At 38.9% G+C, this 19,848-nt stretch overlaps 1 protein-coding gene across 5 annotated transcripts in view; it reads left to right on the top strand.

Annotated features, from left to right (window-relative positions):
- The window catches only part of Grm8 (glutamate receptor, metabotropic 8), a 759,406-nt gene that overhangs the window by 128,644 nt on the left and 610,914 nt on the right, over positions 1 to 19,848 (top strand). For all 5 annotated transcript variants that reach the window (XM_005402350.1, XM_005402351.1, XM_005402349.1 and 2 more), the window contains exon 3: positions 11,887 to 12,103. In XM_005402350.1, coding sequence (XP_005402407.1) covers positions 11,887 to 12,103 — 217 coding nt within the window. The remainder of the gene's footprint in view (positions 1 to 11,886; positions 12,104 to 19,848) is intronic.

Genomic DNA, 19,848 nt, shown 5'->3' with positions numbered 1-19,848 from the left:
GAATAGCTAACAAAGGAGACAAAGATTGAAGGGAAAAATGGAGGCTGAGCTCTCATAGAAGCCAAGTAAGAGAGTGCTGGCATACAGTAAGTGCTTATCAAGTGCTTGTTAAATGAAAAGCAAAACCAAGGAAATGGAAAACACACTGAACTGGGTTCAGGATCTTGTGCCAAGACCACTGAATTGTGTGTTTTTCCTGAGCAATCCATACTTGTTCCATGTTTGTTTTTATGAAATGCTGTCTTCTCTGCCTGCAGTATCCTTCCATCTTCTGCCTTTTCCTGATTTCTGTCACTGTCTGCCGTCCCACTGTGTTTGGACATGCTACTTCTGGCCTTCCAACCTTGGGTTCCCCTTTTGCACCTGACTTTCCCTGTTGACCTGAGTGATGCTGCCCAACTCTGCCTCTGGACATTTTACTGATATCCAGCTGGGCCAGAAAGTCCCTCTCCCCATGAGGAACTGTAGATATTGCAACTGATATAAACCAAAGAAGACATATCACATTTGCCTGACAGTAGGTATTATTATCTCCTTTTCACTGTGATGCTTTATAGGGCAGTTATTGGCGACAATGCCCTAGCTCTAGCTAAGCCATGACCTAGGGTCTTGGGGAGTCATCTACGTGGCCAGAAGAAAGAAAGAAGGATATGCCATGGATTCCTCAGGAACGGGAGCACTAGTAAAACCAGAATCACTAAATGATCAAGGGAGCAAGGCAGTGAGGTGTAGGCTATTAAAGAGATGAATCTAGAGTCAGTCAGACAAATTATTCAGTCTTGGAAATGTTACTTCTCCAGAACTCAGTTTTCTCATCCATGAAATAGAGATAGAACACTTAGTATGGTTCTATCGTGTGAAATAAATGTTGTAGAAGTCAACATGTACATATGTGCACATATACACACACTGTTTCATGACCTATTTATAGAAGTGGAGTATCAAACTTGAAGGAGATTATAAAGAATAACTTAGCCTTCTCAAAAAGACATTGTAGATGAGCATAAAGGGTGAGTCAGTTCACTTTTGGGACACCTAAAGTGCTGCCCTTTGGATAGTTTTGATACTTGCCAGAGGAACATACCCTGGAAGCACTCTCCAGTATTAGTAGAATAACGGAATATGAACCATTTATATATTCTTTTTATCACTTTTCCTATCACTCAGTGATGACCATTTATAAAATCAGTTATTTGTTCTTTGGAGCTGGAACAAGGTTTTCCCCTGGGAAGTGGGATGCTGATTACGACCTTTAACCTCATGTGAACCTTGCAACTGCTGGGACCACCAGCTTGGGCAATGTACAGGCAAGAATGACTACTAGGGGTGTTGGGTGTTCAGAATTAGTACCTGAGTGCAAACCAGAAGATAAACAATGACTTGAAGACCAGGATAGAAGTGAATATGGATAATCACTAAAAACCCAAGAAATTGTCAGGAAACTTATTTGCCTAGGCAAGTGTCCTTATCATCGTTCTTCCTTATTTGCTGGATTCATATTATGTATTATTGAGTGGCAAAATGCCAGTCTAAATGGAATATTTGCCAGCTTCAGGTTTATTGACTCCAATTTATTGGTTATAATTACTAACATTTTATGTTTAAATGTTCTAGTGCTGGCATGCTTGGGGAAAAATTGAGCCACAACAGTGATTGCACAGCAAGGAAATCAGCAGAAGGAGAAAATTAAATGCTAGGTGATAGTCAAGTCAGCAGTGATGGGAATGAGAGGGTGGGAGAGTTAAATTTTTAAGTGATTTAGCAGATGATGCTAAGAAAGTGCAGCGGCATCATTTTGGTGTTTTTATTATAACAAATTGTAATTGATCATTTTTTGGTGTTCATGTAAGGAAATCACTTTACAGAAAATTTTCACTGCCATAAGCAACTCATATGAAAAACCTTTTATTTAAAAATACTCAGAAATAGATTTCAATTTTGAATCCCAAGGTGCTTAAAAACTTTTTCTCTTAAGAATATATCAAAGGAGAGTCTCTTTTTCCAGAACACACTAGAATTCTAGCGGTAATAGAAATAATGAAATCAGAGAATGACATTTTCCTTGTCACTCTGGGGGCTAGGTCACCAAGCAGAGTTGTTGGAGGACGGATTCATTTATTCATTTACTTCTATATCTTTCTAATGAGAAAAATGTATATTATCTTGTGAAAAACGAAAGAACAGAAAGAAAAATGCCAGATTATCTTCCAAGATTAGTTGTAACTTGCTTCTCATAGATTTTGGAGTCCTACCCACAAACCTTTCTTGCCTGAATTAAATGAAGAGCATTTCCCTTTACTTCTGTTTTACTTCTTTGAGGAAGCAAGTATTAGAGCTTGTAAGTAATATTAATATACATTTTTCTTCTTGGGTTCATGTTTTAAAGTTTCTTTTCTTTATGGGTTTAGTTTCTGCTGTATTCATCTGCTTACCCTCCATCCATCTGTCCCCTTGTTCATTCATTCAGTATTCATACAAGCCTCAGAACTTAGAGATCTCTGCAGACTTATGTGGGTCCTCCCTTATAATTTCAGAGTTATTTTCTTTATAGTTCTGGAATAAGAATCCAAATTAGGCACATATTATTTGAAAATGTATGTGTAGGATGATTATAGTTAACAATAATGTGTTACATGTTTCAAAATACTTCGAAGGGAGGCTTTTGAATGCTGTCACTGCAAACAAATCATGTTCAAGGTGACAGATATGCTAATTATGCCATTTGATTATTATACCACGTATGTGTCTATTCAGCCCTCATGCTGTATCCAGAACTATGTAAAATTATTATGTGTCAATCAAAAATAAAAGAAAATAAATTTGTGAAAACATGGGAAAGGGGAGTCTTTGTTTAACATTATTCAGGCTGAGGCAAGTTTTGTAAAATTATATCTATCAGTCCCGTGTCACCTTTTCACTTCTGCAAGTGGGGTGGTTCACACATCTGAAAGAAGGCTGAAGTAGGAAGCATTTGTGACTGGTGTGTAGGGCTCCTCCCCCTCCTCCTTTTCTCATGTGGTGGTTTACTGTTGCTTCCCCAGGGAAGCCTGCCATCTTACTCCCTCAGACTCAGTGTGTAATCCTGGAACTTTTAACAACTTGTACTTTGCTTTCACAACACCCCTTACAATGGCGATTCAGTGTTTATTTGGCTGCCTTTTTATTTAATTTTATTTAATGTCTGTCTTTTCCATTTGACCATATGCTCCCTGGGGCTGGGAGGATTATGTGTTATTCACTGCCTTAAATTTAGAGCCTAGCCCAGTACCTGGCACCTAGTGTGCGGAATCTGTTGAATAAATTATGAAAACATTTGAAGTAGACAGTCCAAAGATATTAAATTTAATTTAACCACTGATCAGAAAAGAGTATGTATTTAATTAACCTTTTAAATTTGTGTGTAATATTGCATATGTGCTGCATATAATTTCTAAAAACCATACAGTAGTGAAATGCAGAGAAATTTGGAAAAAAATACAGTCTCTATGCTTTTTATATAAGTACCGCGCGCTAACCGATTGCGCCACTGGAGCTTCTGGTCTCTATGCTTTTTAAAGGAGAAATTGAAGGCCAGGAGAAGCTTTAAAGTAGAGAAATTATAAAATTAGTTGGAATAGTAAAGTACTTTTATTAAATAGTGAAGGTTGTAATCCGACTTGCTATTAAAACTTTTGGATGAATATATATGTAGAGTAGGTAGGCTTAACTATCTCCATATTACTAGTGATTTGATAGATTGTGGAAACTCTTTCCCTTAGGAGCTGTTGTGCTTTCTCATTGTAAAATGTAATTAGCAGATGTAAAAAAAAGCCTTATTAATCTTATAGGGTATAATTACGGTTGTTTATATGTTAATTCTTTTATGTTCATGGATTGCTTGTCTTTCATTTTAAATAAACAGGTTAGAAGTCAAATGCCATTACCAATTTGATTAAAATCATTACACTTAAAAAATAAAACAGGGCATTCATTATTTTATTTTCCAAAAGGAATTCTAAGTTAATTAGCCTAGCTTTAGGGTTGAGATTTTCAAAACCAAAACCAAACCAAAATGTCTTAGTGTAGATTTTCTGCAAAAAGTGTTTGGAAGTATCAAGTTATAAAAACATATTGTAATGTAGCAAACCAAAAATCTTCACAGTTTAATAATTTATTTAAAGTGTCCAGTGATCAATGCCCAGTAATACTGGGCTATTAGTTTCAGTTTATCTCTCCACATTCTTTTCTCATTTTCCTTTGCCTTCTGCTTTTTGGTGGGGAGGCTTCTCTGTGTAGACAGGGTTATCAAGAGGTTTTCTTTGTCTATGGCTCCCAGTAGACCCTACCAGACCTGGTAGGAGGTCTGTCTAGGGAGAGGTGAGAATATAATTTCCTTGTGGGTCTTCCGGGGGCTGGCTGTGCCCTTCAGGGAAGTCATTGTCTCTCTCACTTCTGTGGTGTTTATGACTCTTATTTTCTGGAAGTGCTCCATCCTCTGATCCTTAAAGCTCCCCCGTGGTGACTGCCATGCTCTGACTCCTACTGGATTATGGCTTTTCTCTGCCGTTCCCCTCTCTCCTCTGCCCTGCCCTGCCCTGCCCTGACAAGCATCCCCTTGTGGGGACTCCCTGCGTTACTCTAATTCTGTTCCATTTGTTTTCCTTTCTCCAATACATATACTACCCTGAAAACAAGGTAACAAAATGTTCTTTCTCACATTTCAATAGATCATCCAAATGGATTGCTCGAAAACAACCAATGACTTTGTAAGTGTAATACATGCTCATACTTTCAGACACACATGATTAGAAAACACGCTCTTTAAGTTTTCAAAGAGTATCCCTGGAAATTAACAGTGGTTGTTGTATTGAAATTCTGTATTGCTTGTATTATTTTTGTGGTAGTTTGTAAATGTATGTGTGTTTGTTAATATGTTTTCATTCTTTTATCTTTAAAAAGAAAGTATCCCTTCTCTGAGTTGATCATCATATTTGCTGCTGAAATTTCAGCTTCACCATCACTAACATACTGTCTTGGAACTTTTCATCCAGCAGTGAGAATGGATTGGCCCTATCAGTCCAGTCTCTGGCTAACTTTGTTAGTCCCACGCATTTGTGAAGAGGGAGATTCTAATGAAGGATGTGGTCTTCCTCCTGGTCCACAGTGGCATTAGATGTGTGGCATTGAATGCATGACCTTAACCCTCCTAACATACTCAGCGGTATTAACTAACACAGGCTGTTTTGATGTGGGTGGGTATATAAAGGTTTGCTTTGTCCAAGTGAGCTGATGTAGGAAGAGGATAAAATTGTGGAACAGTGAAATCTCTGATGTTTTGTTGTCCATGACCACCAAAATTTGTTCTTCAATAGACTCCCGTCCTTTTCTGTTAAGCTCCGTGGTGCATTAAACCCAAAGGTTTGGGTTTCCCTTTAAGTCAGACACAGGAACTCAGCTAAGGAGAAAATGAGAGATGCATACGTTGCACTTGGTCCTCTTGTACAAACAGAAAGTCCAGTTCTGTCCACTATTTTGGAGGATGTTTTTGAGTACATCTTGCTTTGGGAGGGGACTCATATTTCTTCATGTTTTTGTGGAAAAATTTGAGGCAGCCACTGCTTCGCTATTCTATCATTCTTTGATTCTTCTTTTCCTTCTTCCTCTTCCTTCCCCTTACTCTGCTTTTATGGAGCTGGTAGGAGCATGAAGGCTCAAGGTAGTGGTGGGAGAGGAGGGAATGTGGGAACCAGAGTTGGCCTCTGGTTCCGACTGTTCATTTTTATTTCATTTTAGATTATACACCTGCTTTCCCACAATCAAGAAGTTTTAATAGTATAGAGGAGTTAAAACTGAAAAGATAAAGTTAATGGCTTACAGTTGTGTTTTTCTGGTCCTGAATTTTCCAGAAAGAACCAATCCATCCCAAGGCTGGGTGATAGTCACTGTTGCTAAGGTCACCCTCGCTGGAGAAGTGCTCAGGCAAGCTCTACCTCCTCAGGGGAGAGTAGCTGCAAGCTGATCTTTCACTAGAGAATGCCAGTGATGTTACTGAACAGCGTGAACAGTCTACCTTCCCATCCACCTCACAGAGTTCCATAATCAATATATAAAGAAGGCTGCTTATAGCGATAAAAAGAGCAAACGCCTTGATGGTAAAAATGTGTGTGAGTTAGATATTCTGCCTGGAAACCTGCATTCAGCTGTATGCAAGTTCCTTAAGTTTACTACAGTTCTGAGGGGTTCCTATGATCTGTGCTTTCCTTGCATGGGGTGTCTTGGCTTCCTTGGGAAACAATGAAGAACAGAACTTCCCCATCCTAAGCAGACAAGGCAAATTTCAAGTTTACTTATAATATTTTAATATGCAAACATTGGGAAAACTTACAAAGGCAGCTGAAGTAGAATTGTAGCTTTAGACCAAGAGCCCCTTGAGTCTCAGTAACCCCCAACCTCACCCCTCACCCCACAGTTAGACTCAGTGAAGCTAATTGGAGCGACACAGTCAGCTGAGGGAAGTGTAAGCGTTCTTAGCCCTGTCTAGAATAATCATTCTACAGATGAAATGAGTAAGAAGAGGCAGATGATGAAAAGTCTTGTTCAGAGTTCTTCAGTCACTTCCCCACGTTCCTAGAATAAAGCCCAGACCTATTGTCATGGATCCTTTGATCTGGCATCTGACCATCTTTCCCTTTCATTCACCTGATCCAATCATGCAGGCCTTTCTTGCTCCCTGCTCTGGCCAGGCCCCATTCCTCTTCCACGCCTCGTGTGTCACTCCCTGTTTTCCCAAGTCCTTCCTGGCTCTCCTCAACCTTTAGTCTTAACTCAGTGTCTCCTCAAACAGACCATCACTGACCATGTCTTTCCACCCCCATTAGCACCTCATCCCTCTGCTCCCTTCCTTACAGGTATCACAGTTTGTATTGCTTTGTGTGTTCTGTTCTCCCTATGATTATTTAGGGATTTTTATAAGATTTAACAGCTTTCTTTATTTAAAAAGAGTCATTCTGGCTGCTGGGATAGTGTGGACTCGAGCATGATAAGAATGGAAGCAGGAAGAGGTCAGATGTTTGCAAGGGTCTAGGTCCCATAGTGACGCAGACTAGGGCATGTTATTTGGTCTCCAACTTTGCTAGCTCATTGCCTGAGATGGCTAATGGAGCTCTAGACATGTTTAAAATTTAGTCAGGTAGGTAAAGGGAAGAGCATGAAAAGACCAAACTTCTCTGTTTAAGGATACCCTGAGAAGTTATGCTCCCTACTGGAAGGAAGGCTGCTAAATATAGTCTAGTCTGAAGTGACCCAGCATTGAGGAAAAGTCATAGATTCCATCGAGAAAACAGAGACTGAAAGATAGTAATCTCTGCTGTCATCTATTTTAAACAGACACACACACGCACATGCATGCACATGCACATGTAAGTGAATTTCTTTTTAAATAGAATTTTAGCTCCCTTGAGGTCTAAGTCAAATTTTTGGGATCTCTTCTTAGAGTTTGTAAGTCCAAGATTCACAGAACAGTGAGTTAAATATAGATAAAATAACTAGTTTTGTTGACAGCGAGGTAGTAAAATCCCAGGTAGCTCCCTGGATACAAGGCCATCTGTTAACTGAATTGGACAAAAATCAGCTTGGACCTGAGGACAGAATAGTGCCTCCTCCTCTTACCCCATATCTCAACCTTGGACCCCCTTCTGCATGTCAGCAGATTTGAATGCCACTTATTCAGTAAACTGTATGTATTTCAAGCTTCTCTCATACAGCCAGTTGCTAGAGAAATATGCAAAGGAGGAGGGTGGGCTTCCTTTCCAACAAGTGAGGAGGTCCTGCTGACCTGGCCATATGGAGAAAAGAAGCCTGGAATTTGTGTAGACAGGTCAAAGGATACAGGGAGAGCTTGCTATAGACTTTAGCCCAATAAATGTAGAACTTTGATTCCTGGAGCAGTTTCCCCTCTGTTTGGGGGATGGTAATGAAGGAGTGGAGAATTTGTCAGGAAATATTTGTTCTGGAACTCCCCAAGAAAGGTGAGGCTGGGGTAGAAATCTCCCTCAAGCAGAAGTGAGAACATAAAGGGGAAAATTATCAGAAAAGCAGAAGTTAAAGCAATTTTTTTAGGGTAGGTATGGTGATGAAAGTCCAGAGCTGTATAATTAATTACCTCAAATGTACTTTATTTGGGTAATGGAAACATGGTCTTATTTTAAGCACACATCACATTCATATGAAACCTCAGCACAAAGAAAATGAAAAATGAAAGAAAGCAAAATGACAGGTGCTTTCAAATATGCAATTTGATGCCTTTAGGAACTGAAAGAGAAAGAAAAGGCAGAAGTCATGTAAGGACAGTGGTAGAGGATTCTGGACGAGGAAAGGAGATAAAAGAGGACGAGGAGATTAGGACCCGGCTCAGGGTTGGAAGCACAGCAGTGATTGTCCTTTTCAGACGCTGTCATGGGCATGTATTAGGATTCTGGCACACTTCAGGTGTAGTGGAAGAGAGATGAAGGAAAGGATTATTTCTAAGGTGTGGATACCATGAAAGGAACCACCATGGCCTGCTGAAGTCTTCAGGAACCAGCAATGCAGGAGCAAGGGTATCGAGTGGTTACTGTAGCTTGGCAGTATTTGGCTGTGTGGGAGGTCTCGGGTCAAGAAACTTCACATCAGTGGAGGAAGAAGCTGAGGAATACATTATCTGACTCTGTCTCCTCTTGCCCTCCCATGGCCTGCTGGTGCTCCCCATTCACTCAACTCAACTGGAACCCAGAGGTGAAAGGTCAACACCGTGCAGTGGTAGATGCAGCCTCCTAGGACACACTGAAGGGTGAAGAGAGATTGAGAGAGCAAATGGAGAAGAGCTTGCAACATAATTTAGTAAATTTTCTGCCACCATTTGACTGATGATTTGCCTCTAAACATTCTTTGAACCCTTCCTCTGTCATGTGTGGGGACATGAAGCAAGTTAAGAGAGACTTTGATTCCTTGAGGATCATAAGCAGCAGACAGTCAAGATTCTAATGTCAGACGTGTGGGAACTATAGGAGTGAGGGACAGCAAAGGACAACTCTGTGGTGAGCTGGGGGTGGGGCGCCTCCAGGAAGGAGCTGACTGTAGGAGCTCTCTTGCATGTGGAAGACTAGTAGGTGCTGGACAGCAGAGCCTCCCTGCACAGGGACCAGTGTGGGCAAGGGTGCAGGTGCTGTCTGAGTAGGACAGAAGACACCAGGCAGGTGTCTTGTGGTCACCTGAGCCCAACTGAAGACTTTGGATTTCATCTTTAGAACTGGAGGTGAAGATTAACAAAAGATTATAAAGGATGTTACTTCTTTCAAAGGATAGGAGAATGGACAAAGGCTGCTTCCCTAAATTTCTTCCCTTCTTGGTATGTTTTCTTTTCTTCTCACTTCTCACCCTACCACCACCTTTTAATTGTTTTTGTTGTTGTTTGTGATAGATGAAGCCTCTGGGGCTTGGGGGGTAGTTAGAGTGGATTTGATGTAGGGAAAAGAAAAAGAAACATTCCAGGTCTTTAATAAATTCTCACTTCAGTTGCCAGTGGGGGTTTAATTTGAGGAGGGTGGAAATATTGGGGATGCTGGCACAGAAATTAAAATGCTTAATGAGCCAATGCCTAGTGGTCCAACGCAATAAAATAAAAATGAAATGTGACTTCATGACAACTTGAAAAGTTGTCTTGAAATACTATTATGATACTATGATGTGTGTTATTGCAGACTGCCACATAAAAAAGGAACAAATGAAAATAACGTCATATGCTCACACATTACTTTTTGCACATTGATCTCCAAAGAGAAAACTCTTAAAGACTTTGGGGAGAAAGTCCATTACTGAATTAATCAAACAACCATTTTCTATCTGCACTTTTATTTTATATACCCTTTACACCTGTTTAATTAATCCTAAGCATGATGCTGACTGCTAATTAAACAGCCCTGAAAGTGACTGACTGAAGGTAGTAATTTGAGATAATTAGTTTTGGTTTCAAACACTCAATTTTCACACTTTGTGCTCATTTTTAGAAAGGGGTGGCTATTATTATAGACAGGGTGGGGGCTGTGCAAGGCATTTTATTGCTGGACTCTGAGCTGCTGAGGGAATGGGAGGAGAATATGTCCAAATAAGACAAGGAAATGGTATAGTGCTATAGAATGTTTCTCAGAATGTTCTATTCTTTCCCTAGCATGCATGCATGCACACATGCACATGCTGAAATATACACAACCCACACTTATACATACACAAAATTCCACTAATGTGGTCAGACTGCTGAACCTCTTCATTAGAGCACACAAGTGCATATGGTTTTGATATTTGGGAACATTTTACTTTGTAGGGGGAAGACCTCCTGGAGTCATCTATGATTTCTTTTCCATGCTGTTTAGAACCAAACAAAGAAAGGTGCAAAAGACCAAGACTTAATATGTGGCTTGATATTTACAGGGCTGTCTTTCTGAATAGTCATGTAATACAAAGTCACAAAGCCTAATCAAGCCAAATATTTGTCAAGAGACGTCCACTGTATCTATCAGAGAAATAAAAGGGTAAGAGCAGGAAGGTCAGATGTTTTTTGAGATCACACATTGTTGATAAGTAAACTAACATAGTGTCCTGGATGAGAACAGAACCAGCATGAATTTGGTACTGAGTAGGCTAGACTGAGTAGTCGCTGTAATATTCAATATAGGTAGATAGGCCAATAGAGGTTGCACAGAGGCTAAGTGACTCTGGCAGCACCCTGGATAGCTCCTAGCACATTATTCTGCACCTCAATGCATTTATTTGTGTTTTGGAAAATTTAGGGTCACTTTTCTGGCCACCTATACAAAGCAGGACTTCATACCTAAAAAGGTTATCAGTGTTTAGTACTTTTCAGAGATGGTAAGAGTAGAGTCATGACGTCGATGTGGATTGGTAATGATCTGATCAGGTCGTAGTAGTGACCTTTGAATACTAGGATGTGCAGCTTTGTGCAGGAAGATAGAACTCCCATATTACTGTAAGCACTGCAAGATCCAGTGGAGAATAATGTTGATTGTTTTATATATGAATCAAACCTGCATCTTCAAGAACTCCATCTGTGTTAGCATGCATCGGAGTCGGTTTGATCTCTGAACTTTTACCCACAGACTAGCATGACAGCTAAGAAGTGATGTTTTGCATAACTGAAGAACTCAACCTCTCTAATTACTGCAAAATGACATAGGATTCCAAGTTTCAAAAAATCTAGCAGTTCACTCTGCTTATGTCAGAAAATAGTCTCTTTTCCTAAAGAATTTATAGTCCAGATTCTTTTGATGGTTTTGGGTTAGGTGGTTGAAAAGCTGTTTTTATTAGAGGATACATGATTATTCTCAAATATTTTATGTGATATTAAGTAATTATACCAAAAGCAGTGAGTAGATTTGCAAAACTATTTAATTTACAAAAAATATGATCTTAAGACTTAAATGGTATCCAATGTCCATATTGAATTTCCTATTAGTCATTGTATAGCCTTTATGTCCTAAAGCCAAAGATAGTTTCACAGGTGACCTTTTCTGATATATGTATGTATTATACCTTTATTTCTTTCTCATTTCTGTGCCAGAACAATCATGTACAGAATAAAAAAGCACAAATGTTTTCTTTTGCCTTCCAAAGCACAGTAACCCGAAGCAAAACAAAACATTTCCTTACTGTTTACAAGTATGTGTGTTGAGAGAAAGTGAGCCCGTGGACAATAATAAAATACTTCCTAATTAAAGCGGTGGTACATAGGCCATATTTTGGCTTTAGGCTAATATGTCTGTTTCTGCTTAGCTTTGGCCATTTAGTCTCTTATAACAGTCTATCATTCTGGAAGATTCTCTCATGGGTTGAAATGACCTGTACTTTGTTTTTCAGATACCTCAAATTAGCTATGCATCTACAGCCCCAGAGCTAAGTGATAATACCAGGTATGACTTCTTCTCCCGAGTGGTCCCGCCTGACTCCTACCAAGCGCAAGCCATGGTGGACATTGTGACAGCCCTGGGATGGAATTATGTGTCGACTTTGGCTTCTGAGGGAAACTATGGAGAGAGTGGTGTGGAGGCCTTCACCCAGATCTCCAGGGAGATTGGTGAGCATGTATTTATCAGATGATTGTATTTGGAGGTGGACAACTCCAACCACTATTTGATATGCATAGAATAATTAGAACTCCTACAGATGCATGACCTAGGCTGTCCACTCTGGAAGGAAGCTGGGTGCATTATAAATGATTTTATTGCTCATAGGTCTATCAAGGTGACTCTTTGGTGCTAATTTAGGAAGTAGAGTTCCTGACTCAAACATATTTTGAAGTTGTCTGTTTTGATAAGGGAGTTTGCTGGCACATTGGAGCCACTGTAAATTTGAATAAATGACATACTATTTGATTGTTCTAGATAGAAGTTTACATTAGCAAGTGATTAAATTAAAAAACAGGCAGTGGAATTTAACATCCAGAACTAGAGGGATTAAGACTAATAATCACCTTAAACCAAAACCAAAGTAACACCCAAGGCCATGCTAAAGCAATATTCCTACTGTTATATTTAATTCTTTGCTTTGTTAGTCTTACCTAAAATTCAGAAACTTACAGGTGGATGAAGGGAAAAATGTAAAACATGGTTAGAATGAAGTGCTGATGAGCTCTGTCCCAGGCTTTCTGAAAAGGCTTATTCAAATCTCTGTAGACATTTAACCAATGTGTGTGTTTACCCATGAGGTCACAAGTCCATTTCACTACTTGAAAAAAATAATAGAATAAAACAAAACAAAAACAACTGAGAGAGAGCACAAGTCTTATTGTTGATTAGCCCATAATGTTTCTTTGTGGATGAAAGGATATATAGTTTTTTTTCCAGTATCCGGAATTGAACTCATGACCTTGTGCTTGCCAGGCAGGCACTGTGCTGCTGAGCTAAATCCCCAGCCCCAAGAGAGACATATTATTATTGTTTCTTAAGTACTATTATTCTTGTTAGGAATGCATAAATTTTTCTAGAAGGGTAATGACTATGTTGTATGGAAAGATTAAAGTGTTAATTGGTTGTTTTTCCACAATTTTGAACATAAAGGAATAATTTATGTTCATCAATTTATTGTCTTATTTGGAGGCTTCACTTCAGGAATGCCAATGATTCAAAGTTATTAAAATATTATTTTCACTTAAAAAACTTGTGGATGTCTGTGTTCTGTTCCTCCACACACCATAAAACGTAGGCATTTATTATGCACAATATTTTGTGTATTAAACATTTTTTTCTGCAACTGTGCTGTTGCAGAAACTGTGGAAAAGGCGTGATCTCATTGGGCAGATTGGGTTAATTGATTTAATTAAACAACTGCTCACACCTGCTGTAAGTGTCCACGAAGCCATAATCTTTGCTCTTTGGAATTTTAAATTATATCAGTATTCCTATAAAATGATTCAAAACATTCAAATCTACTTTAAATTGCATTATCTCCTTTGGATTAAAATCTCAAATTTATCCTTAGGGCCAATACCCACTTAGATAAAAACCATAGCTTCTGGAAGCAGGGTTAATGTATTATTTAAGCAGCTGGTGTCAGTTTCTGACCAGAATGATCATTCAACACAAGAAAGAAACTAATAGAATACGTATTGGAATAACTTTTCAACACTGATCCGGGACGTTCTGTAATATCAGAACACATTTTGTGTGCATGAAACAGATTATTGTGAAAAATTCAGTGCAGGAAATAATTTGCCAGTGGTTGTGAAATCTGATAAAATGCATTGTTTTCTGATAGAGTACAACTGTATTTTTTGGGTTAATGTAAGATGTGCTTAGCTTTCACTTTTTTGGGGACAGTGCTATACTTTGGTAATACTGTCCAAAGAATCAGACGGTGCCATTCGTTATTCCTGTTTCTGTCTTAGTCATTAGTATGGGAGAAAATAATTTTAGTGCCTGTGTACGCTCCTGATTAGAGCCACACATTTTTTCTGTGTTGATTCTTTCAGTATTCTGTGGCTGGATTGGCTGTCCATTCTATTTCCATTCTCACTTATCTGGGGGATGGAGGAGGGATGGATTGCCAATTAATATGCAGAATACTGAAAAGGCCAAATTAGTACCACACTAGAGTATGCCATGGAATATATTAAATATCAAAATCATCCTTCATTTTAATGACAAAGATTTTTATCTAGAACAAAAATAGCTGAAAATTAAACCCTTCACATGACAATGATATTAATGGAAATGGCAAATGGTAGCAACTTAACCCATTCTGAAATCATCTGATGACTCTAATGAAAATTCATTAGTTCTGTAATGTTTGCTGCTTTTAGTACAACATAGATGACATCCCTGTCATGGTGTTAGTAGTGTGTTTTTAAAAACCTTAGTATATTGATTGTGAAAGAGACACATAAATTCATTTTTGCAGTGTCTGCATATTAATAAAATTACATATTTCCATATTACTTAGAAATAAAATTTTCCATATTCTCTTCTGGATTTCTATCTTTAGAAACATGGATTATTAAAATACTTCAGTGTAAACTGAGGCACTGTAGATCTTCTCAGACAGGTCATAATGGAATGATAGTGAAGTGAAAATCTAGTTAGTAATAAACTACTTGTCCAGTTTGGTAAGAACATTTTCTTTTCATTTTAACAAAATGTGAGTCAGAAGTTTCTTAGTGAATGTAGGAAAATGACATTTATGAGTGAATGCTAGCCATGAACAGATGTCAGAAAATGCTATTCCCTAGGCATGATCCCTCCAAAGGAGAAAGAAGAGATACTTGTAGAATAAAGACGATAGCCCTGTGACATCCTTGATGCTACAGTGTCATCCCAAGGCATCTCTTAGCTACAGGCTTTTTACTAGAAAAGGCAAAAAATACATATTTGAGATCAACAAATAGCATACTTTGGAAAGTATTCGTATAGTGATGCATAAGAAGCAAAATTGGAAGGCTTGACATCAATGTATAGTTGAGTATTTGAAATCAGAGGGCATTTATTTCATCCTTAATTTTTAGACAATTCAAGAAACTGTTGAGGAGTGAGGGATCTATCAGGATCCATATTTGACATTATACATAAGTGGGAGATGGAGTGACCAATTAAGGAACCACTGCAATATCAACCTTGGCCTGATCATAGAAGTGGAAGGGACAGACTGGAGAGACATTTTTGGACATGTCTCTGTGGACTTTAGTAACATTAAATGGAGAACTTGAGAGTAATAAAGAAATTAATATTGACACTACACTTGTATATCTGAGTGACCAGAAGGCAAGTATCATGCACAGGAAAACAGTAAAGTGGAAAGGTGAGTATGGAGAGGGAAGCAAAAATTTGGTCCTGAACACCCTGAGCTGAAGGCAGCAGCACACATCTTTGTAGAGAAGAACAGCATGGAGCACTGGCCTAGAGCTGAGCAGGAACTGAGTCATAGGTCTGAAACTTGTTCTCATAAAATTGATAGATGATGTCTTGCTTACTTTTCCCTCGTTGCTGAGGCAAAATACCTAATGCCCAAAATTAAAGAAGGAAAGGTTTACTTAGCTCACAGTTTGTGGAGGTTTCAGTCCATAATCAACTGGCTCCAAGGCAGGGTGGCGTGGCACAAGGGCAACACTTCTGGGCAGCAGAAGACAGCAAAAGCAGCCAGAGCATAAGTGGGGAACAAGCCTCTCTTACATTATAAGAAAGCTACCCCAACCCGGGGGGCATGTAGCACTCACACCATCTCCTTGCCCTCCTCTTGCACAGGCTCAGGATGAATACAAGGTAAGGATCCTAGTTCCCTGCTGAGTCACATAGTTACCTTCTAAACTTCTAACATTGATACAATGAACAATATCCTAGAGCAGGAAGGGCGTGTCCTTTCACCCCTGGAGGCAGAACTGCTGAGTCACTTAGTTAAATTTCTAAACTCCTCAAGTTGACACAATGTATCAATCATAACAGATGAGGAGGGAGTGGTACTTGCTGAGGTGAACATGTAGTGTGAGAAGCAAAGAGAGCTAAGGATGGACTCTTGGAAAGATGCTTCCATATAAAGGGTGGGGATAATGTCCTACACGCAGCGATGCAAAATGAAGAATGGAGTAGTTTTCTCGCCTATTGGGTTTTTGATCATGGAAGGGCTCTCAATCACCTTTGAAGGTTTCCATTACTAGAGGTGGTTGAGTGAATTCCTCAGGAAAAATTCAAAGACTTTGAGCAATTTTTTTCATAAAAGAACAGGAACTTTGGCCAGAGGGCATAACTAAATATATGTCATACAGTTATAGAGAACCAAGTAGTATCCTGGACAGAGGGTATTTTAGTTTCCCAGGACTGCCATAGTAAAGTATCACAATCCGGTTGGCTTAAAAAATACATATTTTTTTCCCCCCTCACAGTTCTGGATGCTAAAAATCTGAAATTAAGCTGTCATCAACAGGGCTACATTTTTTTGCTACATGCTCTGTCTCTGTGGTCACATGACATTGCCTATCTTGTATCTGTCTTTTCTTTGCACAAGGATGCGGTCTTGTATGCAGTCATTGTAATGACTCTGTTTCCAAATGGTCACATGCTGGCCCTGAGGTAAGAGTTTCAAAAATCATTTTAGGAAACAATCCAACTCACACAGGGTAATTATGAAGCAATCAGGGAGATAGCTTCCGGGGACAGGGAGGGACAACAGGTTAGCAACAAGGACAAGAGGGAGGCTAAGTAGATAGAATTTCATTACTGGAGATGTCTGCAATATAACAAGTTCAGATGCTCCTTTTGGGGTGTTTGGAATTCTACTCTTCCAGTCTTTACTACTTATGTGCATAGAGTGGTGTAATGGGTAATTCAGGATTCAAGACTGGAGTAGGTAGTGGAACTGTAGAAGCTGGCTATTCCAGGCTTCAAGGTATTCAAGTTTCCCTGTAAGATTGCCCTAGGCAATATGAGTGTGTACTGGCTCCTCAGCTGCCCTGCTCTGTATAAGGCCAAAGGTTTCTCTTTTGATAACACCTAGAAAATTATGAACATCCAGAGAGTTCCTTCTAACCTGATTTATTTTTATTTCTCCTTTTGGTCTCTTATGATTTCAGGGAAGGAAATAGCTTAGTTGCTGCAGTTAAGACTTATTCATCACCCATGTTATACACTCTCACTTGTTAGGACCACAGTCCTCTATTTGTCTTATTTTAATTATTCAGTATAATGTTTCATTGATACTGTGATAAAGGGTTTGATGATATTCTCTTATGCTTTTCCATCGTAAGCTGTGGGGGTTGGAGCTTGTGACTCAATAAGCGACTTCTTTGTGTTTTTCGACAGGCTCTTTCACTCCTTTGTCTTACCTTATTATACTATGTTAAAAAGAAGACAGGATAATAAATGTTAATACTATCACTAGCATTATAAGGGGCATGGAATCTAGAGCTTTACCTTTGAAGATAAAAGGAACTTGTGAAAGCATGATATCTTTTCATTGTGGATTTGCACAGTATGGCGACATACCTCCTTTAATCAGTCATCATGTTTATGAATGGCTTATTGAAGATGACAGGGCTTCAAGTTATCATCACATGCATTACAGGGGCAGAATAGACCCGAATCTGTCAAATCTTCTATTAAATGTGGTTTTTTCCCCATAATTTGCAAATGCTGGAAACTTCTGACTATTGTCTGGCTTGTGTTCAGAATCTTAAAATCCCAGTGTGGGAAGGGACCATAGACATGACTGGATTGGCAGATGCTGTTTGAAATGTTAAAGTAATAAACAAGTAAATTAATTCATTTTGTATATAACATGATGGACACTTCTAAAAGCATTTGATTTATTTTTGGTGAAGGTCAAGCAATAAAGTAAGGAAAATCTCATTTTTTAGTGTGTATAATTGAGAAGTGACTGCTGAACGTATTTTTAAACCTTGTATGGCTTTAAAAGAAAGCATTTTTCTCCCGGGATATAAACAAGAACCACGTTTCTATTAACTGAAATGGATTCGCTTTAGAATTAAAACAAAGTATTTTCAATGACAGGAAAGAAAGAATACATAAAGAGCAGTTTTTCCCCTCAGATGTTCATTGCTTTGGAAAAATGACTTCCAGCAGGCAAAAATCAATTTGACAAAAGTATTAATGTTGTAAAATACTAAGAATGAAAAGAAACATTTTAATTCAATTGAAAATTTTACTTTATACTTCTACAGCTGAGTTCTATTGATAACACCACATTTCAAGTTGCAAATCATATTTAATTAATATTAACACTAGGTAATTGGCAAGAATAACTTCAAAGGAGGCTAAGGAAATTGCAGATTGGAAGTACAGGTGCAACAATACTGCAGACGCTTAGAATAGAGGGATTCAAAGAAAGTGGATACGATTTTAACAATTATTGCAGAACCTGATCAAATAGAGTGTCATTTCAAAGCCGTTCTTTACTGCAGCTTTTCCTAATATTTAGAGCTTAGGAACTTCCAAGCAGCAACAGCAGTTGTTAATGTGAAGCAGCAAGCAGCATTCAAATAAATACTTTAAAACCTGTTATTCGAATGCTGTAGTAATTCTTCAGTAAACAATGGCTGTTGGATGTAGGGATCCCATCTTGGAGTCAGACTTCTTCAAATTTCCTTTCTTTAAATATGAGACTTTGTTAATGATCTTCTCTGAGGACCAATTTGCTTGTCTGTGAGTTGGGGGCCCTCTACTCGGTGATTCTCAAGTGATATAATCCTTATGAATGTTTTTCATAAATGCCAATGTGTTTTTAATATCAGGTATTACTTGTGAAAGGAATGAGAATAACACAGATTTTTTTTCCCTCAAGACATGACAAAGCTATATGTTGTTATAAGGGTAGGCGGTGTGATTGACTGGTTATAGGATATTTGAATTAGCAGAGAGGGCTTTGCTTGATTTAATTACCTTCAAACTTGGCCGTATGTGGTGTCAGTTCTGCTGAAAAGACCAGGGGGAGGATTTTGAGTGGCCCCCAACACTTTCTCTTGACTAGTTCACCACAACTTCACAACAGGTGTTCCTCAGCTGTTGACTATTACTTATTATGTCACTTGATAGTTGTCTTTGCTTGAGTCTTACCAGGGATAAGATTTTAGCATGGGCTTAGGGCATCTTGTCTCACCCCTAGCAATGGGCTCCTATGAGTCCCTGTGGTACCTCTGTAGTATCACTTACTGCTCTGATCATAGTGCCAATTTTTCTGTGTATCTTTCTCTTCATTTGTGTCTTTCTTGGTGCAAGGACCACTGAATGCCAGCAGAGACCCTAGTACATGACAGGTGAGTCATGCATGTCTACTGAATGGCTATTGCCACCAGACTTGTGATTTTATTTGCACATGAAAGTAGAGTCTTTCTCTGGCTCTAGGAGCTGACAATCAGAGGTGTTTCCAACAATGGCTGATACTTTTCTGGGGCTAATCTGTAACCTAAAAGGGAAACTTCCAGGGCATCCATCTATTAAGCCACACAGGATTCAACATTTTATTGCTTGCAGTTGCCAAGGCCTGTCATCTACAGGTTCTTCCAAACTCTAGTCCCCTAGCCAAACACCACTTGGGAGTGGCACTGGCCAGGCTTGAATTCCATTTCTGTCACATTAGTAATGGGACCTTGGATCTTAATTGTGTTGTGCCTTGATTTCCTCATTTGTAGAATGGAGATAGCAACTGTGCAATGATCGAGTGAGATCACATATAACAGTGAGTGGACCTGGTAAGCATTCAATAGTCGTCCATTTCTATTATGTTAGGAGCCTATCCTTATTAGTGGGTGGCCTAGGAATGGTCTTACTTCCCCAATCCTATATTCAGTTTGCTCAATGAGCAGAAGGCAGAATTCCGAGT

The sequence above is a fragment of the Chinchilla lanigera genome, unplaced genomic scaffold (assembly GCF_000276665.1).
Source record: "Chinchilla lanigera isolate Chin_1 unplaced genomic scaffold, ChiLan1.0 scaffold00078, whole genome shotgun sequence".
Classification (NCBI taxonomy): Eukaryota; Metazoa; Chordata; class Mammalia; order Rodentia; family Chinchillidae; genus Chinchilla; species Chinchilla lanigera.
Note: the sequence above shows the minus strand (reverse complement) of the source record. Positions and strands in the feature narration are given on the sequence as shown.